Source organism: Bos grunniens, chromosome 3, assembly GCF_055505025.1.
Source record: "Bos grunniens cultivar Pamir isolate PY7600 chromosome 3, Bosgru_T2T1.0, whole genome shotgun sequence".
Classification (NCBI taxonomy): Eukaryota; Metazoa; Chordata; class Mammalia; order Artiodactyla; family Bovidae; genus Bos; species Bos grunniens.
In genome coordinates this window covers 88,037,251-88,058,910 of record NC_141167.1, presented here as the reverse complement: position 1 = coordinate 88,058,910, position 21,660 = coordinate 88,037,251, and the positions used below count along the sequence as shown (strand labels likewise).

At 53.8% G+C, this 21,660-nt stretch overlaps 1 protein-coding gene and 2 long non-coding RNA genes across 3 annotated transcripts in view; 2 read left to right on the top strand and 1 right to left on the bottom strand.

Annotated features, from left to right (window-relative positions):
- The window catches only part of LOC147376006 (uncharacterized), a 1,654-nt gene extending 1,149 nt beyond the window's left edge, over nt 1-505 (top strand). The window contains exon 3 of the long non-coding RNA XR_015160625.1: nt 374-505. This is a non-coding gene — a long non-coding RNA (uncharacterized LOC147376006). The remainder of the gene's footprint in view (nt 1-373) is intronic.
- The window catches only part of LOC147376005 (uncharacterized), a 22,751-nt gene extending 10,438 nt beyond the window's left edge, over nt 1-12,313 (bottom strand). The window contains exons 1-2 of the long non-coding RNA XR_015160626.1: nt 11,901-12,313; nt 7,648-7,846 (exon numbers count right to left, since the gene is read on the bottom strand). This is a non-coding gene — a long non-coding RNA (uncharacterized LOC147376005). The remainder of the gene's footprint in view (nt 1-7,647; nt 7,847-11,900) is intronic.
- Nucleotides 11,429-21,660, top strand: ALX3 (ALX homeobox 3). The gene is made up of 4 exons (XM_086391718.1): nt 11,429-11,802; nt 16,881-17,197; nt 19,987-20,115; nt 20,492-21,660. Exons 1-4 carry the CDS (start codon nt 11,526-11,528, stop codon nt 20,798-20,800), a joined length of 1,032 nt encoding a protein of 343 aa, XP_086247844.1. The 5' UTR covers nt 11,429-11,525; the 3' UTR covers nt 20,801-21,660.

Genomic DNA, 21,660 nt, shown 5'->3' with positions numbered 1-21,660 from the left:
AGGGAGGCTGTGGGGCTGGTGGTGCATTTACAGAGAGAGCAACTGGGGACAGACGGGGGGAAGAAGGTGCCGGTACCCTGAGGGCAGCAGCAGGAACAGGACTCGGCTGCCTGGACTTGGGGCCAAACTGGAAGGAGAGTGCACTTCCCGGAGCCCAAGCTTTACAACCAATAACTCCATGGTTTGGGCCCCAGCGACACTGCTGATCTAAATAGTTTATTAACAAATGGAAAATACATAAACACATAACAATTGCCTCTAAGAAAAAAACTTATTAAAATCCCCCTGTGTTGTATGTAAAATAAATAGCTGAGACCATATGGGTGAGGGGGAAAACAGTCGTGTCCTAATTGGCTCTCTGCTCCTGGCACAGGTTCCGTCTTTAGGCCTCAGTTCCCTCCTGTGTAAATGAAGGTGACAGCCTAGACGTACACTGGTGATTCTCAAGCTTTAGATGGCATCGATATCACCGGAAAAAAAAAAAAATTAAAAACTGCTGGCCCTACCCCAAGAGTTTCTGACTTAGTAGGTCTCGGGGAGCACCAACAATCTGCCTGTTTCACAAGTTCCTAGATGTTACTGCTGTTAGCCTGAGATCCATACTTTGAGAACCTCTGGACTAGATGATATGTAAACTTCCATCTAGATCTAACACACTCTTCCATCTCCATGCTCCTGTGTCTGCCCCATCAAGCCCTGAGGAGTCTGGAGCCACATATGAGAGGGGCTGATGTTTTTACACTCGAGCTTGTACCCCCTGTCATCAGTGCAGAATAAATCTTTCACTGGCCAATAGGGACTGAGGCCCCTGCCCACTGAAGGATCCCAGTCCTCTCACTACACATATTCCAGTCTGAATTAACCCCAGCTGGCTGGCTGTAGGGCCTGAATCTCCAGCAGTGGCTAACACTGCTTTCCCTTTGTACCAAGCAGGGCTGGGCCTAATCCTACTTAAATGTCAAGCAGGCCTATTGTGTACAGGGCTGCCGTCAGAGGGGCTGGCAAGAGCCCAGGGTACATCTTCAGGCCCCTCGATGTAGCCTAGTGTCTGCCAAACACTTGGTCCGCCACACACCCGCGCACACGCACACGCTCCGTCACACTCAGAGCTGGGTCGTCAGGAGAGCTAGTTTTACTTTGATGTACCTCTCCGCTGCACATTTGTTTCAGCTCCCCTCCTGGACCCACAGCCTTATTTATCTTCTTGGCATGGGTTCTTAGAATACTTCCATTCAGGCAGCAGCAAAATCACTCAGCTCCACTGTTTTATGAAGTTTATCAAACAGCAAAATATCCGGTCTCTTTGTCCAATGGATCTGGTGTGAATGTGCCTACAGGACTGCCTTTCCCAGACGCCCTGGGGTCTGTGTGTGGTTATATATATCCTCCCCTGAGAGGACCCCACAAAATTCAGGGCCTGCCTACTCATGCTGCAAGGGGCCCCCCAAAGCAGCCGCAGGGCTCAGAGGCATCTTCCTGAATTAGGAGACCCAGCCACATATACTCCGCACATGCATGGGCTACGCTCATACTCCACCAGCAGAGCCTCAGAAGCCCACAGCAGACTAACAGCCCTGCGCCCCACCCCAGTCGCCCCTTCCCCAGGCCTGCCATGGCACCCTCACCCCCAAAGGACAAAGCTTCTGCTAAAATCATTGCTGTCATCTCAATCCCAAAGTTTGGGAGCTCTGTGGAAGGACACACCTCCCCTGCAGCTGAGGACTCGGACCCTCTCCACCCACTTAAAGGGACAAAGGTATCATACCTTCCATAGGCTGACTCAGAATGAGGTCCTTGCTGCTCTTCCCCCTGTCCCTAGACTCCAAGCATCCTGCTGGCTTCCCAGAAATCATGCCTACTCCAGGGCTGGGCTCCCTACCTATAGCCCCACCTACCTGAGGCCTTCCAGCCAGGACTATCTGAAGAGCAAGAGGGCCCACTCAGCACCTGGTATGCCCTGTGCTGTCACCAGGATGGCACTGATCATGGGCTTCCAGAACCTGGAAGTTCACTTGGTGCCCTCCCTGCTCTGCCTCTTAAGGATCTCCCCAAATTCCAACAGGAACTTTGTAGATGCCCTGGCTTTACAGTTGACAATATATGCTAAGTGAAGAACCCCTTTCACGATGGAAATCTGGCTTAGGGTTCAAAATGTCCTCTGAAGCCACGCCTCTGTGCCTGGTCTCTGCAGCCCCTGTTTTCTGGGCTGCAGGTCATCCATACACCCCACCCCCAATGTGGCAATAAGTCTGGTCATTCCTTCCCACTAAATATTAATACCTCTTCCCTTCAGTCATTCCTCCATGGTGGTTCAGATGGTAAAGAATCTGCCTGCATTGCAGGAGACCTGGGTTCAATCCCTCGGTTAGGAAGATCCCCTGGAGAAAAGAATGGCTACCCACTCCAGTACTCTTGCCTGGAGAATCCCATGGACAGAGGAGCCAGGCGGGCTATACTCCCTGGGATCACACAAAGTCAGACACGACTGAGCGACTAACACTTTGGCTTTTCACTTTCAGCCGTCCCTCTTCATTTCCTCGGCCACATCCTGTCACATCTTTGATACCTCGTGCCTGGACTACTGTCCTATACACTGTCTTGTCCCCTTCTCCCATGTCCCTGGGGAAATAATGCTACCTCCCTCACAAAGAATTCAATAATGTACTTAAAATAACTGGCCCAGGGCTTCCCTGGTGGTCCAGTGGTTAAGAATCTGCCTTACAATACACGGGACACAGGTTCAATCCCTGGTCAGGGAACGAAGATCCCACATGCCACGGAGCAACTAAGCCCGTGTGCCACAACTATTGAGCCCATGCTCTGGAGCCTAAGTGCCACAACTAGAGAGTCTATGCACCTCAAAGAAAGAGCCTGCACGCCACAACTAAGACCCGATGCAGCCAAATAAATAAATATTTTTTTAAAAAAAGAAGTGGCCCATCATAAGTGCTTAATAAACTTTAGGTACCATCATTGTGCATGCATGCTCAGTCGCTTCAATCCGACTCTTTGTGACCCTATGGACTGTAGACTACCGGGCTCCTCTGTCCATGGGATTCTCCAGGCAAGAATACTGGAGTGGGTTTCCATTTCCTCCTCCAGGGGCTCTTCCCAACCCAGGGATCGAACCTGCATCTCTTACGTCTCCTGCATTGGCAAGTGGGTTCTTTACCACTAGAGCCACCTGGGGAGCCAGATACCACCATTACTATTTTTATTCTGCTCAAGCTACCAAAATTATATTCCTAAAGCACACATCTCATTCTCCCACTAAATAACAACAATAATAATATTAACACACTGATCACTTACGATGGGTCAGGCCCTGCTCCAAGTGCCTCTCCATACTCTCCCTGCTGCCCAAAAGGAAGTAGGCTGTGTATTCCACATGTGCCACCTGGTCCCACCCAGCCTAGGTGTTATCACGTCTATTACTCCTTCACAAAGCCCCTGCGGGGGGCAGCTGAGCTCCTTGTGCCTGGAAATGCCTACTCACTTGACCCAGACTCAGCAGCTATGCGCCCCCTTCTCCATCAGCCCACAGTTTCCCGGACCCTCCCATTTTCTCAGGCTGCTCAGAGATCTCCCAGGATTCCCTGCAAGGAGGGAATGGTCTCACGGTGTGCGGTTGGGAGTCCAGGGCTCAGTGCTGATGTGCTCATGACTGCCCAGTGGCGTCCTTCTGCACCTGGAAGTGACCTCAGAGGGCACCAGCCCCTCCCTGCTACATCTGTTCCTCAACCTGGCTCACCCTTAGTGGTCATCTTGGAGGACTGAATATTGTTCACGTGTCCAAATCTTGTCTCCCCAGGAGAAAAAATTCCATAAGAAGGATCTACCCAGGCTTGGAGTGGGGGTGCATCTGCATCCCGCACTTGTGCCCAGCACAGTATCTGCCTCACTGAACACTCAGATTCAGAGTGGCTGGGGGCAGATGCAGCCCTGGCCTGTCTGCCAAGACTCAGGTAGCACACCTGCTGGAGATGGTACAGGCTGACCAGGCTACCTGCTTGGTTCTGTCATTTAGGAAGTATGTGACACCTTGGCCAATTTACTTCATTTCTGTGAGTTTTGTAGTCTCATCTGTGAAGTGGAAATAATAATAGCTACCTCTGGAGAAGATTATATGAAATTTTAAAATGTAGACCTCCCTGGTTCAGACCTACCTCACAATCGGCTCTCAACACCATCTTTCTCCCTGTCACTCAGCGCAAGGTATAAGACCAGAGTTCCTCTGCCCAACTGACAGCAAGGCAAACAGGGAAAGTGAATTCTCCTCTCATGTTAAATGTGAGTCTGCTTCCTTCCTTCACCCATGTGAACAAAGAGCCCCCATGGAGCCTGAGATCAGCTCACTGTACTGAGTGAGCCCCCTAGGAGTTTGCCTGCTGTGACAGCTGAACACTTGGGGTACACAAAACATGTATTGCCCCATTTGGGGATCTCCCCTGTCTCCCTCAGGACAGGCAATGTGGCTCTCTCTGCCCAGTGGGCTTTGCCACTTGCTTTCCAGGCACCCTGTCATGCCCCTTCAGGTCCCCTTCTTTTTTTTAAATTGGAAGATAATTGCTTTAGAATGTTGTGTTGGTTTCTGCCATGAAAGTAAAAGTGAAGTCACTCAGTCATGTCCGACTCTTTGCGACCCCATGGACTGTAGCCTACCAGACTCCTCCATCCATGGGATTTTTCAGGCAAGAATACTGGAGTGGGTTGCCATTTCCTTCTCCAGGGGATCTTCCCTACCCAGGGATTGAAACCAGGTCTCCCACATTGTAGGCAGACGCTTTACTGTCTGAGCCACGAGGGAAGTCCGGTTTTTGCCATACAAAAATGCTAATCAGCCATAAGTAATATAATACCCCCACCCCTCATCAGGTCCCCTTTTTAACCCATGGGTGCAGCCCCAACAGTGGCCAAGGAGCCACATGGTGGAATTCTCTCCTATACAAACTCAGGACTGACTTGTGTGCCCAGTAAAATATGGCAGCAGTAATGCTGTGTGAGTTCTGAGGCTGGGTCATAAATAGCACCTCAGTTTCCACCTTGGTCTTTTGGCTCATTCTCTGTGGGACAAGCCAGCTGCCAGGTTTTGAGGGCTGCTTGCAGCAGCTCCATGAAAAGGCCCACTTGGGGAAGAATTCAGGCCTTCATGAACAGTCAACACCAACCTGCCAGTGATGTGAGAGGGCCACCTTGGAAGCAAATCCTCCATAGAATGACCACTGTCTGATTTGGGGTCCTGAGGTACCCCTAAGACAGACCATTCAGCCAAGGTGCTCCTGAATCTCTGACCCACAATCACCGACTATTGCTATTTTAAGCCACTAAGTTTTAGGGTGATTTCTTATGCAGCCTTAGATAACTAATATACAAACCAATCTCAGCTTCTCCATTCTGTAAAATGGGAATATTAATATCCACCTTATAACATAATAAAGAAGATATGAGATGGTGTTTGACCAGAACATTGTAGGTGACCTATGAGTGGTGGATCCTACTATTACAATCCATCCCGCTCCCTCTGCTTCTCAAGAGACTTCAGAAGAGGCCGGTAGAGCCCTTCCACACTCTTCACTTGCTTTTCTCCCAGTCTCTTATGAGGTTTAGGCCCAGTCTTCGTATTCTCTTCCTCCAACAAAGGAGGAGACCCTGGGCTGGAGTGTACTTCTGTGCGACATGGTGGTGAGCCCCATCCAGAACTCTGGGGTGGGTCCCACGCACATTTCTAAGCGGGTTCAGTGGTGTGTGTTTGCATTTCCTTTGAAGGGCCCCAAATGTGATAATTACATACTTGTTAGCCCTGTAAAATAACAAATCTGGAATCTACACTCTGGAACCAATGGATTTCCTGCTGAAATGAGTTCAAGAGGTGCCCTGACCAGCATTCCCGGTAAGAGCCTGGCCCCGAGAGGCCCTGCAGACCACCCGCCCGCCCACATCCCACAGCTCCTGCGCGCAGCTCTCCACCTCATGGCTCGGGCGAGCAGATGTGCTTTTTGTTGCAGTTGTTTTCCTGTTTTCTTCATATCCGCCCTCTGGGTGTGGCTTCCCACTTAGCCTAAGGAGACTTCTCAGGCCTGAGGCTCCCCCCTCCATGGCTCCCACTAGCAAATCCAGTGCTTGGAGCTGGGCTTGGCAGATGCTGGGGGTGGACACCTGTGGAACCAGCCTGCCTTCCCCCTAGAGCTTCCCTTGACTCCTGTGGACTTCTCCACCTTTGTCTGTCTTCCTCCCACCCTTCCCCAAACTCTCTTCTTGCCTAGGCTCCAGCAATATTCAACAAGTCTAAGTTCCCCAAACTTGGCTTCCTCTTTCTCACCTCTGGGCTGTCTTTCTGGAATGCCTTCCCTCCCTGCCACCTCCATACACCTTCCTCTGGCTGACCCTCATTCAACTTTCGAGATTCATCCTGGAAGTGTTCCATGGCAGCTGCCTCCAGCCCAAGGCGGTGCCCATCTCATGGCCCCTACAGCCCCCTGTGCTTTCTTGCCTCAGAACAACATGCCCTGCTGGATACCTGCCTGTTGCTCTGTGTCTCTCCTGCTAGAGTGGAAAAGCCCTGAGAATAAACAGTCTGCATCTCTGAGTCTATTCCCACTGCGTGGCCCCCCCCCGCCTGGCACATGGCAGGCATTCAATAAATGCCTGATGAACAAACAAATGAATAAAATCAATTGATCAAAGTCTGCCAAGAGGTCTAAACCAGCCCCCTTCTGTTTCACACCAAGAAAGAGTTCATGAAAAACTCTCCCACAAAATGACTTCTCTTGGTCCAAGCCAGCACTTGCCACAGAACACATTTACTGTAACACCAAGGCAGATGTCAGGGCAAACCTGGCCTGCAGGGCACTGCCACATCCCAGATGAAGCTCTGCCTCTCTAGTTGTCCCCATACTAGCCCAACCCGAGGAGGGTGGGTGGAGAAAATGAGCAGAGAAATACAAGTTTGGGGTGGGGGGGACTCAGGCTCAAGAAACATCTCTGTGAACTCATTCATTCCAGAAAAGCTGAACTACAGACTCACTCCCCTCCTTCTTCTGGGGATGAAACTTGAGTTCTCCCATTGAAAGAGATCAAATCAATAGAAGAGAAAAAAGTAGCTCCCTAACTTTCCAGAAATTTTATCCCAAAGCATAGACTTCAGCTTGGGTTGTCAGAACAACAGCCAAGGATCCTGGATATCTACAGCACAAAGCTGCTGCTTCCCCCACCCCACTTCTTTTCTTTTTTTAAAATATCATGGGTGAGGGGGAAGTACCGGATCTAAAGGTTTATTTACCATTCCTTAGTCTGACCTTCCAGGAAGAATGTCACTAATGAGAGACAATCTACGTGGGCTCCCCATCCCAGAATTTTCATAGGGATCAATTTAGGATTTCAAAGTCTAAACAGGACAAGAGTAATATTGACTGTCTTGCCTTCAAAGAAAAAAAAGAAAAAGCAACTGAGTTTTTCCTGTCTGGAAGGAAGTTTTGTATGTCAAAGAAATGTCAGATCTGAGGTTCCATCTGTCCTGTTGTTCTGACTGCTCTTGGACATCCCCTGGGAGATAAAGGGGCGCATTCACCTTCGTGCGGCATAGGCGCAGGGCAGTCAAAAAGAGAAAGAAAGCTGAAGTTGGGACCAATGTTCAATTCAAGAACCAACCTTAAAGTTGAGGCTAGAGGCCAGGAGTTCTGCTCTGGAGACCAGATTCCATTTTGATTCACATCCAAATGATTTTTTTTTTTTCATTGTGGAGGAGACATTTCCATTCCAGCAAAGTTGACATGTGGCAGGGGTCACGTCTGTCTTGCTCTCTGCTGTATCCCACTGCCAGCAAATGCCTGTCACAAAGTAGGTCCTCCTATTAAATCAATGAATGAAACAATCAGCCAGTGTAAAACAGTTGCCTAGAAACAGCCAGTAAGCATCATGTCCATTTTAAAAGTAGTTTTTCTCAGCAAGTGGAGTGATTTTTCTTTTCTTTCTTTTTTTAACGATAGGACCCAGAATTATCTGGATCATCCTTTCAGCTCATCTCACTGAGTCTCTGGACACTCTATCAGTGACAAAATGCTATTGTAATTCAACTGGTTATTAAACAGCACGAATGATGAACTCACAAATTCTCTTAAAACTCTGCCCCACATCTGGCTGTGTTGGTGGGTCATAAAACCTCTCAGGTGTTAGATGCTGTTTCATTTGGTCTCAGCTTAGCAGAAACCCCCCTCCACCTAAACTGTCCCAACCACCACAGCTGGGCGTGGCGAGTCTCAATAAACTGTCATTTGGTGATCAGAAAGGCAGCAGTATGGCTCCATCTTGGACCAACTCTGTTCCCATCCACTTTGGCCTCAAATTGCATCAGGAAGAAGTTCTGAGACCTCCCTGGTGGTCCAGTGGTTAAGAATCCACGTTCTAATGCAGGGGATGCAGGTCTGATCTCTGGTTGGGGGACTTAAGATCCCAAGTGCTGCAGGGCAACTAGCCCACATGTGACAACTACAGAGCCTGAGCACCACAACTAGAGAAGCCCACGTGCCACAAGAGAAGACTGTGCGCTGCAACTAGAGAAAGCCTGTGTGCCGTGAATAAGACCCAGCGCAGCCAAAAAAAAATCCATTAAAAAAAAAGAAGTCCTGACCTTCCCTTGGGAGAAGGAGATGTGCATCTAATGGTTCCAGTTTTGGTATGTTAGCTGAAGAACAACTATGAGATAGCTGGTGGGAACCATGGACCTGAGCATAAATTTTTGATCTGCCACTGATATCCACATTGGACAAATGGCAGCCTTCTGTGGCCTCAGTCTCTCTCTGATAATACGGATAATAATTGTGTCTCCTTCTTGGGGTTGTTGTGAGGGTCAAGTAAATCAATAGACAGAGAATACGTTAGACAGTGCCTGGCATGCTACATGACGCTACCTGTGTTAGCTATTGTTTTTATTTGTAAAATTAGGTCCCCTATGATACTTCATGATTTCTCAGCTCTCCTAAGAAAGAAAACCTTGAAACTCTGAGGTTGCATTTTTGTTTTTTCTCTGCTCCTGCCCCATCAAACTGGCCAGACCACATATGGATAAAGATGAGTGTGCACTAGTGGTGTCTAAGAGGGGGCAGGAAGGGGCCCTTTAAGAACTGTTTTGCATGGTCCTGGAAGAAAACCCTGTCAGAGGGGCAACCCTATCTACCTGACCCACCTTAAATGGAATCTGGGATTTCCTGCCACCTCGGTTCAATTGGGAACACCATCTCAGCATGGAAATTGGTTCTGTTCAAAGAGGGGGAGAAAGGCAGAAGGAATTTCTGGGTTTGGAAAACAGGGTGGGTCCCTAGGTCTCTCTGCTCAGCCCCCAATTATAGAACCTTCCATCTGAGGTCATGGAGCCTTCTACCAATTCAGTGATGTAGCCCAGAAATCTGGCAGCAGTTTCTGGATCTCTTAATGATAATAAAAATCTCTTAAATGAACACAGTTCATCACATCCATCAAATAAGTGTTCCTCAAATTTTCCTTGTTCATGGGTAGGGCCCACTTTCATGATGAGTAAACTGAGGTTCAGAAAGGTTATCATTGGAGGCAAAACACTTGGCACTTAAGTTTGGCTGCCCTGTTTAGACTGTTGATGATATTTTTCTGTCATACTTTCATCTTCCACAGTAAGCTACTTGACTACTTTGTTGAACAGAAAAGGTGTCCTGAATTGACATTAACATGCTCCTGAAAAAAGTCAACAATATCTACAGCTCTAACCCAATAACTATTATTTTCTAAATTGAGGTAAGTTGATTTACTAACTCAATATCTATTGAAAAACCCCTATGAATGGGCAAAAGTGATCAATACAAGTTGGCTGCCCAGAGCTGGGATCCACTGGATCCTAGAGAATGGATGCCCCTGGTAAGGCCAAAGAGGAAGCTTAATTCCAAGCTAAGCCTCCCTCTTGGCTGGAAATAGCAGCTCCAGGTGCTCCCATCTCACTATTCCAGTCTGCAGTCTGTGATTAGGGGCCCTAATGGCCATAATGCCTCCAATGTGGTGTTTAAACCAATAAGGCTTCAGAGAAGTTATGGTATGTTTAATAATGGCTTAATGACTACTTGTGAGATGCAAGGCTTCTGGTTCCTGTTTGCCCTTGATTTACAGCCCAACTCTGGCTGAGGACAGCCAAGAAACCCCCTCTAAGCCCCCAGCGGAAGAGGGAGGTGTTCACACCAGGCCCCTTGGATTCCTTTAAAAATTGAGAATTCAAATGAAATACAAATGATGTTCAACTCCCCATCCTTCTTGCTAATCTCTGGAGGCAGTGAAAATAAAAAACTGTGTGACCCAGAACTAGGGACTCCTCAATCTACAAAAGTGAGCAGGGGTCCTACGGCCCACAGGTATTTCTTCCCAGATCTTAGGTAAGGTGGAGGTTGTTTCACTTTTAAGAAATTCTAAGCTACTGCCCTAGTCCTGGGTTTCCTTTTGGCTAGGGAGACCCAGCTATTAGGTGACATGGTCCTACTTTGTCCTTCTAAAGTGGCAGGCCCGGGGCAACAGCACCCGAGGTCTGAGCTGCAGACAGCCCCTCTCCAGGCGGTCTCTAGGCACTTTCAGATTATTTGCCCATTAAAAGGCATTCACTCCATGCCTGTTGTTCAAACACAAAACCCTCTAGGAACTCCTCCACCTGCTCCCAAGGTAACCTCTGCTGGACTCTGTTCAGTCCTGAGATGCCTCTGCAGCCCCGCTGTCTTCTCTGCCCCTGCCTCTGCTTCTGAAACTCACCAGGAATATATAGAGACTCAGAAGACTGACTGTCCAATGTCCACAGCCAGATGAGAACTGTAAGTGACTAGTTCAAGGCCTCACAGCTAATTATCATACCCAGCTCCCAGCCCCCAGCACCCATTACCAGATTAGAGTTGTTTCCACACAATAATGACTCCTCGACCGGAGGAAAACAAGAGATCTCTATAACGGAGGTGTTTTTGCTGAAGGCCAAGTTTTTCCAACTCCCAGTAAAGAGAGTAAACGTCCCAGCCCACCCCTTACCTGTTCCTTGGCCATTATCCCAGGCTAAAAGTCAGGAGACCAGACCTAAAAGTATTTGTTGGGCCTGGAGGGGGTCTCTACCCTGAAGTGTCTCACCCTTTCAGAGTCAAGAGCCTCCGGGCCAGATATCAGGGCCAGTGCTGCTCTAAACAAGGGACTCGCCAAGATGCACAGACAAAAGGGACTCTACCCTCGAGAGAGGGGGTGGCTTCCTCCCCTTCTCCCACTGCTTCTGATACCAGGACTGGAGTGAATCAGGGGGCTACCGGGCTCCGAGGGGTTAACCCGCGCGGGGCTGCACGTGACGTGGATGGTTCCAGCATTAAGTCAGAGTGCGGCCCCCTCCCCTGCACCCCCCCCCGCCCCCCACCCCCCGCGGCGCGCGCCGCTCCCGGGGGCTCCGCGCCCCCGCGTCCAGGTCCCTCCCCCTTGGCGGGCGCTCACAGGCCGCGCGGGCAGCGCGAGCCCCGGAGCCCCCGGCGGCCTGTGCGCCCCGAGCCGGCATGGACCCGGAGCGCTGCGCGCCTTTCGGCGTGGGGCCCGGGCCTGGCCCCTACGCGGCCGCCGGGGACGAGCCTCCGGGCCCCCAGGGAACCCCCGCCGCCGCGTCTCACCTGCACCCCGCGCCACCCCGCGGCCCGCGGCTGACCCGCTTTCCGGCCTGCGGGCCCCTGGAGCCCTACCTCCCGGAGCCGGCCAAGCCGCCCGCCAAGTACCTGCAGGACCTCGGGCCCGGCCCGGCGCTCAACGGCGGCCACTTCTACGAGAGCCCCGAGGAAGGTAACGCGCGGCGCGGGGCGCTCTCCCTCTTCACACCCCGGGCCCGCCGGAGCCTCCCCGCTTCCCTCTCCCGGTCGCTTATTTCAGAAGTTTTCTACCTCTCTCGCCCCTCCGCACGGCTCTCTCTGAAGCCGGACCGGAGCTGGTCCTCACTGGGCGAAAGCTAGCGCCGTGCGGGGAGGCAGAGCCACGCGTGCCTCTGGCGGCGGGAAAGGGAGGCCGGAGGTCCAGGGAGACTGGAGTGGCGACGGCCCCGGGCCCCGTTGGGCCGGAAGACGGCCGGAACCGGGAAGCAGAGATCGTGCCTTGCCGGAGTTGGGCGGGAACTGACACCGAGGCCCAGGAGCCAGGCTTAACTCTTGGCCCCAGTGAGGGGAGAGAACCGCGGCTTTTGTGGTCGGCCCCGATCTACAGTGGCCAAGCCGGACTCAGCTGAGGGAGGTTGCGGCCTGGCCTCCCCCGGGAGAGGCGCTGCTGTTTGCGCCTTAAGGCGCTCGGTACAGTGGCCACGGTTGGTGAGGCAGTCCCGGGCCATTCTCAGTGCAGAATAACTGTGTTCTTATTTCCCAGACTAACCTGGCCTCTCCGTCGTATGCACGACGATGGCCGCCCTTCTAGCAGTCTTGGCTACCTCGCGCTGGATGATCACCGCGGGGCCGTCGGGAGTGGGCCTAAGTCCTGGGCGCCTCCGGCTGCTCCTGGGCTGATACCCTGGGCGCTAACGCCAGTTGGACCGTGCGGTCTCCAAAGAGCGCGCCTGAGGGGGCCTGAACCCAACCCCGCGGCTGCCACTGCACCGGCTGACCTGTGGAAGTGTCGGTGCCCGCGCCCACCTCATCTTTGCTGCCACATCCCGAAGCTTAGGCCCGGAGCTGAATCCTTAGAGATCGCCTCCCAACTCGCCTCCGCCCCGCTGGCGCCTCGCGGGCCTCTGCGGAGTGGCCAGGCGGCTCCAGCCTTCGCCCAGTCGGGGCTGTGAGAACGTGTAAGGGAGGGCAGGGAGGTGTGTGGGGGTCAGTGGAGGAAATGAGCGAATCCGCGGAGCTTCGTGTCTGTGCCCTTTGAAAGAGGCTCTCCTGATAAAAACCACAGTTGGGACTTAATGAGAAGCAGTTGGCCTGGCTCCTCTGATCCCAGCCAGACGGCGGCGGCCGCGCAGCGCCGTGAGCACCGCCCGGGACACAGGTACCTGGCCTGGCTCGACGCGCCGCGTTCGGATGACGCACCCTGCGGCTCAGCTTCCCTGCTGGGCACGATGGATCACGGACGGACAGCCGGGATTGCGACCGACCCTGGCGCCGAGCTAAGTGCTGAGAGCGCTGGAGCAGAAAGAGCGGCGAGGAGGACTCTAGCGACCGCGACGGGGTCAACAACGAAATGCGTGGGGAAAAAAAAAAACAGAAGTGTAAACAACCAAAAAGAGGGAAGAGGAAATTCGACAAAACAACAGTGGAGAGAGGAAAGAAAGAAAGGTAAAAGGCGATCAGCGAACTGGGCAAAACGGAAAGAAATAAATGAAGAACGAACGAATAAAAAGCGGAGGAGGATCGAAGGAAGAGGGTAAATGGAGAAGAGGGGAACGGACGAAAAGAGAAGCAGCAGACAATATGAAGAAAAAGAGGCATCCTAAAAGTGCAGAAAATAGCAAAATGGGCACAAGTAGGAGAAGGAAACTAACCATGCGGGTTGAGCAGAGGATAGACCAAACGAAATGGAGGCGCGGCGGATGCGAGCCGAAACTGGGTAGAGCCCCGGGACGCCAGTGGCCTCCCCAGTGCCCTAGCCTGAACTCGGCTGGTGGGCGGGTGGCTTGCGTCCCTGCTATAGAGACGGGCTGCTAAGGACAGACGGCCCGGGGGACGCGGGCCGTGCAGTCTGCTTGGTGGGAAATGTTGGTCAAAAGGGGGAACCCGCCTAATTTCTCGGCTTTTAAAATAACAAGCTCAAAGCGTTTCCAGTTTAGACCATGAGCGCGCAGCTGTGCCCCCTCTTTTGCGCGATCCCGGCAAGGCCCTTAGTTGAGCGCTCTAAAGCCGGCGCACCGCGCTCCTCTCCAGCCCGTGGCCGCCGTTTGCGGAGAGCGCGCAGCTCCGGTCTGGACCGCGGTAGTGTCGGGGCAGTGCCAGCAGCCTTCGCGCCCTCAGCGCGTGGCTGCTCAGCGGGCCAGAGAAGTGCCTAGCCTTCCCCCCCACCCCCGCCCCCCTCCACCACTCTGTTTTGCCGGGGGCCTTCCAGTCTGTCCTCTAGTTTGGCTTCTTGATCTCAAAATGCGCTCGCCGCTGCGGAAGCCCTGAGCCGGCTAACCCTGCTGGCCGCGCTTCCTGGGCCGGCCTCGGACTTAAGAGTACCCAGTCGTCAGCCCCGCTGAGACTAGGGCAAGGTTGGAAACCTCTCAGGAGAGCCCCAAGGCCCCACTGGGTGTTTCCAAACGGCGTGTAGGTCTACACCGACTTCGGATCTTCAGCCGAGCTGGGGAACCCCAGGCTTCAGAGACCTCTGCGGGTGTCTTGCGCAGGGGCACGCGGGGAATAAGCTTTCTGGCGAAAGCTGAAAGCCTGAAAGCCGGCTAGCTGGTCCTGCGGCATCGTGGACGCCATCCATGGGGGACAGTGCGGCTCCCTATAGGCAGCCCGAGTTGTGCGGCTTCCAAGCTGCCATGGCTTCCAGTCAGTCGCTAGTAGGACCCGGGATGGGGGAGTGCACTGGAGAGAAGGAAGTGAGGAACAGAGCTCTGCTGATGCTCTTCCTGACTCTTGTCGTTCAGGCCGACAGACTGGTTGTGCAGGCCACCTGGCACCTCAGTGCTGGGCTCCAGGCTTCCAGTCTCCAACAGGAGCACTACCCCCTTAATCTCCCAGTGGCCCCAATAGGTACAAGTGACTCCTGTACAGAGCCCGTGAACACTTTGAATGTACTCCGGGCTTACAGTGCATCGTTCCCATGACAAGCTCAGATTCAGACTACCGGCCTCTGTTCCCTCTCTGCCGTTCCTTGACCATTGCCCTCCATTTAGCCCATCACCTCTTTTGTCTTCTGGGCCTTGCTTCTCAGGAGGCTGCTTGGTGTTCTGTGACGCAAACCCCTGTCCACAGAGGGAATTCTCTGGCCTCACGCTGGAGTCCTCTGGGCAGATGGAGGTTTCAGGGCAATGGCACTGAGGAGGGGAGAAGTTCTGTGGTCCTCTGGGAGGGCTGCAGAACGGGCAGTCCCAGGAGGCCAGCAGAGGCCAGCCAGCTTGGCTCTTTTGGGGGGTAGCTATTCCAAGAAGGCTTGCTGCATTTTCATCCCTGGTAGGTGGGTGGCTTAAGGTCAAGAAGGCAAGTCCTGGAGCCCCAGGTCTGATCCCTTCCAATCTGGGCATATCCTGTCGAGACAGACACTGAGGGCCCGGTGAGAGCTGAGCAAGACCTGGAGCTTTGGGGAGCCCTCTGCAGGGACATCAGAGCTCCTCTGACCCCCATCCCTGAGCCACCCTCACCCTTTTCTGCCTGGAGTCCAGCCATCCCTCCCTCTGAATCTGAGATACCAAAACCCCTCCCTCTCCAGCCTGCAGTGTGTATGGTGCCCCTCCCAGTCTCCCTGGTCTTCCTGACCACTTAACATTATCTGGTTCAAACTACCATTGAGTCGTCCTTCTTTAGGTCCTACCTGGTGGAACTAGCACTATAAGCAAATGTATTGCCCAGGAATAGAAGTCAAGGACTGAAGCAATTTCCCCACCTGTGCTCCACCTGAAACATGAAAGAAGTGTCTGGGCTGTCACTATGGCCTAGCCCAAGGGCAGGCCCTACCTGACTCTCCCCAGCCTCCAGGACATTCATGAAGCATAGCTTTTTTCACAGCCTGGGGAGTCCTGGGAGGTCACTCACCACCTTCCAGCTATGGGGGGCAGGGGCAGGGGTGAACCTCACCCAACTTGTCCTCCACAAGGACACAGGGACTCATCAGATCCAGAGCTCCAGAACCCATCTCTTTGATCCTATCTCTCAGTCTTTTCTCTCCTGCCCCTCCCCACTTTAGTGAGCCAACACCAAGTCCTGGGAAAGAAACCGCCTCTTGGTGCCAGCTTCCTAGGCTTCCTGGGGGCCAAGCCCCCACTGGAGATGGGCCTGGCGCCAGCCAGGGAAGGGGCTGTGTGAATCAGCTGGGCGTCTCTGTGGCGTCGCTGCTGATATCCCAGAGGACTGTTGAGAAGAGATTTCATGGCGACGCTGCTGGGGGTCCTTGCCAGAGGGAGAGGGCGGGGTGATCAGGGTGACCTATTTTTCACCATGCCCTGTCGTGGTGGAGCTCCACCAAGCTTTCCAAATGAGGATGAGCACGTCAGAGTGGGGCTGCTTGTTAATCATGGGCAGTGGGGGAGTCAGAGACTCCCAGGGAGTGGGGATGGACGGTGGCGAGAATGCTGGGCTCTGAGGCTGTGCTGTTCCCCACTGTTCCCCACCTCTCCTTCTCCGAGTATAGCCTGTCACCTGTCTCTTGCTGTCTAATGCTGGGGCTTCAGTGCTTGCCCAAACATCAATGAAGAATCTGACAATCCCTCTTGAAGCTTCTTTGCCCTTTCTACACCAGGACATGAAGATTTGACATTGTCCTGAGACTGGGGTTTCAGAGAATAAGGCATCCTTGTCCTTGTCTGGTCCTGGAGCAGAGACCTGGGCATGAGGGTACAGGAGCCAAGGCCTGCAGTCAGGGCTAAGGAGGCAGGAGCAGGGGGCATCCCTACCCTCTCCTCCCACTCCTGGGCTTGGTCCTGCTGTGGCATCAATCCTGGCACCTCCACACTCTGTGGGATGCGCCACCACAGAGCACTTCCCCGAAATGAACCCTCCTCCGGCCCCAGCAGATCCGCCCAGACCACAGAGCACATGGTTCCCCAGGGCCCCCTCCCCAGCTGTAGGCTCAGCAGGCAGGCCTCCGAATGCCAGGCTCCCTTGAAGGGTGGCTGCTGGGAGGACGGAGGAAAAAGGAAGGGGGAGGCGGGGACTGAAGCGTCAACGTTCTTCCCCCTCCCTCCATTCCACCCACAAAACCCCCTGGTTCGGTTTCCATCCTCCTTTTTGTGTTTTCCATTGCAGCTGAGGAGAAGGCCTCCAAAGCTGCCAGCTTCCCCCAGCTGCCCCTGGACTGCCGAGGGGGCCCCCGAGACGGGACCTCTAATTTGCCAGGCTCCCCAGGCCCCTGCCTGGCCAGCCTGCGTGTCCCTCTGTCCCCGGGACTCCCTGACTCCATGGAGCTGGCCAAGAATAAGAGCAAGAAGCGCCGGAACCGCACAACCTTCAGCACGTTCCAGCTGGAGGAACTGGAGAAAGTCTTCCAGAAAACCCACTACCCTGATGTATATGCCCGGGAACAGCTGGCTCTGCGCACGGACCTGACCGAGGCCCGAGTACAGGTGAGGGCACCTTGGCCACAGGGCTCCCTGGCTGCCTTGACCACCCAGACCGTGAGCCAGGCCATACGGGGGCCAGGAGAGGTGGATGCTGGCACCACAGCGTTGCCCTTCCCTTGCCCCTGTCAGCCCTCCCGGGCTCCCCTCCACGCCCAGCTCAGCTGCAGCCACAGGCTTGCAGTCCAAGTTGAGGCTCCTGTATGGGATGAGGGTGACAGCCTCCTGGAGTCAGAAGACCTGTGTGGGTGTCCTAACTTTGCCACTTACTAGCTGACCAGGTGACTTGGGGCATGTCACAGTTTTGGTTTCCCAATTTAGGAAAGGAGAATGATAGTACTACCACATGAGGATATCTTGGAGGATCACAGGTGTGACAGCATTTTAGATGTGAAATGCTAAACACGTCTCAGGGCCGCTCCCAGGGTAGCTGCCCAGAATGGGGAGGGTCCCTGCCAGGGGTCTCAGGATCATTGGTGCTTAAAGCCAGCCTGAGCCAGTGACCTCAGTGTTGCCAATTCCCAGACCGTGGCTGGGAGAGCCTGGCGGGAAGCCCCTGCCCACAACAACAAACTCTTCCCAACAGAAATCAGGCCCTGGGGCTGGATGGAGCTGTCGCCAGCTTCACTTGGGTGGAGCCCAGCCTGTGTGGATGGGGCGGGAGGACAGAGGGATGCTGGGAAAGAGAGAAAGGAAGGGAATCCATGTCCAAGGCTTGCTGGGAGTGAGAAAGAACACGAAGGTGGCGAGCAGGAGGTGGGGACAGAAAAGGGGGCTTCCATACGAGTCTGGCCCAAGAGGAAGATGGTCATTGCTGCCTTGCTCTGAACCTGCTTGAGACACAGCAGGCTCCCTGATGCCAAGCTGGAGGCCCCAGGAGAAGGGTTGGGTTTGGGCTTCTTGGGAAAGGTGAGGAGGTGACCTCTAGGCAAAGGAGAGTCCCTGTCCCAGTGGACCCAGGGCAGAGCTCATGCTTATCACAGCCTGGGTGGGGGCCCCTCCAGAGGCTCTAAGGGAATATGGGAACCAGCAGTCAGTCTATAAAGAGGCCAGCTGCAGCCTAGCAGAGAATGCCCTTCAGTTGAATTCAACATAGGACTCTACTCTGCTGGGTCTTCCTGCTTCCATGTTCCTACCAGGTAGCCCCCAAAGCAGACTGAGAACTGTTCCCCAGGGCTCCTCAGGGCATGGGACCATCAGGGTAAGAGGCCCAGCTTTCGAGATAATTCCAGATCACATAAGCTGTGGAAGTCCAAATGTCACATTTCCAGACAGCCCAGCAAGCCTCAGTGGGGATTGTGGCGGGGGTATGCTCCGAATAGCTACCCCCATGGAACTGCTTTGGGGAGGCAGTACACACTTTCCTCACTGCCCTTCTAGGCCTTTTCAACCCTAAAGGGGTGGAGGGATGGCCCAGACCTAGTCCAGAAGCTTCCATGATGCCTGAGGCCCAAGACCAGGGATGCTTGACAGGAGCATTGACACCACCCATAGACCCCACCTCGGTGGGAGGAGTAAGGGGACCACCCATGGGACAGTGCAGGGGGCAGGTTCAGAGCTCAGGGGAGAGCGGGTGGTGACGGAAGAATTACAAGAAAAGTGATCAGCAAATCCAGGCTCCTCCATCTGTCTGCAGAGGTTGTTGTTGCTCAGTTGCTCAGTCGTGTCCAACTCTTTGCAACCCCATGGACTGCAGGGGAGGGAGAGCAAATTAAGGATCAAGGAGGAACCGGTAGTGGGCCCTCCCTAGCCTTGACCCAGGCCTGCTCTGGGATCTGCAACCCTGGGTTAAGGGCCAGGAGTACGCCCAACTTCTTAACTATCGGGCCTTCCCTTCTGTGTGAGAGGGGGTGGGCAGTGAGGGACTCAGATAGGGTTGCTTATACACACATGCAGCTCCTTTTGTTGTGGCTCCCAGCCGAATCCCTGGAAAGCAGGACAATGTGTTTGGTTTGGTTTTGATAGTACCGATATCTAGCCTAGAGCTTGACACGTGCACCGGCACACACAGGACATAACCAGGTGACAAATCCAGCCCAGCTACGTGGGCAGCACACAGATGTGCCCCCCTCACCCCCAGTAATAAGTGGGGAAGAGTTTCCAAGACCGATGGTGGCAGTAGGATGCGATGAGTATCGTGAGAGCTCTGCTGGGTTTTTCAGGAAGTCCAGTAGAGGGTGCCCAGCTCACATGTATGTGTGGGGGGACGGGTAGCGCAAGCTGGAAAAACCTAGGCAAAGGCAGGAGGAGCAAGACAGCAGTGTTTGAGACGGCAGCTGGGGTGAGAGGCTGCTAGGAAGAACTGAGTGTTGTTGCCCGACAGGAGATGAGGCTGTAGGGAGGGGCAGGGGTCAGTGCCAAGGGACCGTGTTAAGGAGCTGGGCTTTAGGCTGTGGCCTTCAGGTTACCTTACTGCATTTCTCAGGTGCGGACATTGGGGAAGAGATAAGACTAGAAGCCCAACACGCGTACTTGCCCCGGGGCTCTGAGGCCACAGACCCCAACACTACCCTTACCAGACACAGCCAGACTGGAGAACCAGTATGACTCAGCCTGCGGGGTAGGGGAGGGCCCACAGGGCCAGTAAACCCTCTCTGGGCTTGGGCTTCTTTTAGGCCCCATCCCAGGCCCTGAGAATGACATGAATTTATAAGTTCCTGCAATTCAGAGTCACCAGCCTGGAGCCAGCTCCCCACCACCCACAGGAGGATACAGCCATCAACTCTTTACCCAGTGGGCTCCATGCCTCGTGGCTGCTTTGTCACCTCCTCAACCTTCTCCCAACCTGTCCCCAGGTCTGGTTTCAGAACCGCAGAGCCAAGTGGCGGAAGCGTGAGCGTTATGGGAAGATCCAGGAGGGGCGGAACCCCTTCACATCTGCCTATGACATCTCCATGCTGCCCCGAACCGACAGCCATCCCCAGGTGAGACCCTTCCCCACCCAGACTCAGGGCCTGGCAGTTCTGTGGGAAAGCCAGCCAGAGTGTAAGCTGTGGCCCCAGGGAGAGCAGGAGCAGCCTTAGGGCTCCATGTGACTGTGGGTGAATCACTTCTTTCTCTGCAAGATGGGCTTTGACCAGTCTCATGGATGTATGTAGAGCAGTTGGAAAGCTCAGTTGAGAAGTAACGGCAGGGGCCTTCTGAGATGTCACTGTGAGAGTTGGGGGGTAGGTTCTAGACCTGGGCCAAGAGGAAGCTCTCTCCAAAGCTTATGGAGCCCTAAGGCCAAGAGAAGAGTCTCTAGGTGAGGGAGGCCCCTGGGCCTTCTGATTCATGGGCTTGCTTCTTCTCTCTTTTCAGCTACAGAACTCCCTGTGGCCCAGTTCAGGGTCTGGGAGCCCCGGGGGTCCTTGCCTTGTGAGTCCAGAGGGCGTCCCCTCCCCATGCATGTCTCCATACTCCCACCCTCATGGGAATGTGGCTGGCTTCATGGGGGTGCCAACCTCTCCTGGAGCCCACCCTGGCATCTACTCCATCCATGGCTTCTCCCCCGCCCTAGGGGGCCACAGCTTTGAGCCTTCTCCGGATGGCGACTATAAGTCTCCAAGCCTCATCTCACTCAGGGTGAAGCCCAAGGAGCCGCCCAGCCTGCTGAACTGGACCACATGATCTGTCTCGTGGACACGCAGACTTGAGCTGCCCAACCCTGTTTCTGCTCCCAGCTGCTCCTACCCCACTGCGGCCTGGATGCCAGAGGGGGCGCACCTCTGCCTCCAAGCCCAGAAGTTTCCTGGAGGCCCCGGCAGAGCAGCTGGGACCCTCAGGCTTCCGCAGGGAACGAGCTACAGAATCTTTCCAGTTAGAATAAGGCAAGGCTGCCCAGGAGAAAGGGGGCTTCAAAGCAGGTAGGACTCTTCCTACCACACACTGGGTCCCCTCCCCCAAACTCTGGGCAGGAGGGAAAAAGATACTGCCCTGCTTCCTTCAGACTTCCTTCAAACTGTCAATCCTCCAGCTGAAACAACTGGCCCCTCATTCAGGGAATGCAGGAAAATGGGAGGATGAAACAGGTTGAACTAGGCGTTCCTGCCACTTAGAGGAAACCAGAGTCTTGTACAACCGCGCAGATGGCCTGCCACCACAGGGGGTGTGCACCCAGTGTCTGGTGCCGACAAAGGCCTGGAAACTGGAGGTCAGCGTAGAAGGCGCCCCTTCTCCCCTGCTCCTCTCCTCGTGGCCTGTGCCCCCTCCTGCAACATGCTGTGGAGTCCTCTTCCCCTTCCAAGGGGCAGAAGTTCTACCAGAAGTTCTACCAGTATTTGAATTCTCTTCCATGAGATCAGGCCAGAGAAATGCTGTGGAGATCATAGGTTCCCTTGGTTTACTCATTGGATGTTGGTAAGAATAAAACAGATTTCCCCAGACTCAGCCCTTGAGATTCCAAACCCCACTTTTGTAAAGATACTTTTGTAAAAAAAAAAAAAAATGTGCTGCCCAGCATAATAATAAAGGTGGCAGTATTTTTTATA

Coding starts and splice junctions, on each gene's coding strand:
- ALX3 (XM_086391718.1), top strand. CDS start 11,526: ATGGACCCGGAGCGCTGCGCGCCTTTCGGCGTGGGGCCCGGGCCTGGC. Junction 11,803..16,880: donor CTACGAGAGCCCCGAGGAAG/GTAACGCGCGGC, acceptor TTTCCATTGCAG/CTGAGGAGAAGGCCTCCAAA. Junction 17,198..19,986: donor TGACCGAGGCCCGAGTACAG/GTGAGGGCACCT, acceptor ACCTGTCCCCAG/GTCTGGTTTCAGAACCGCAG.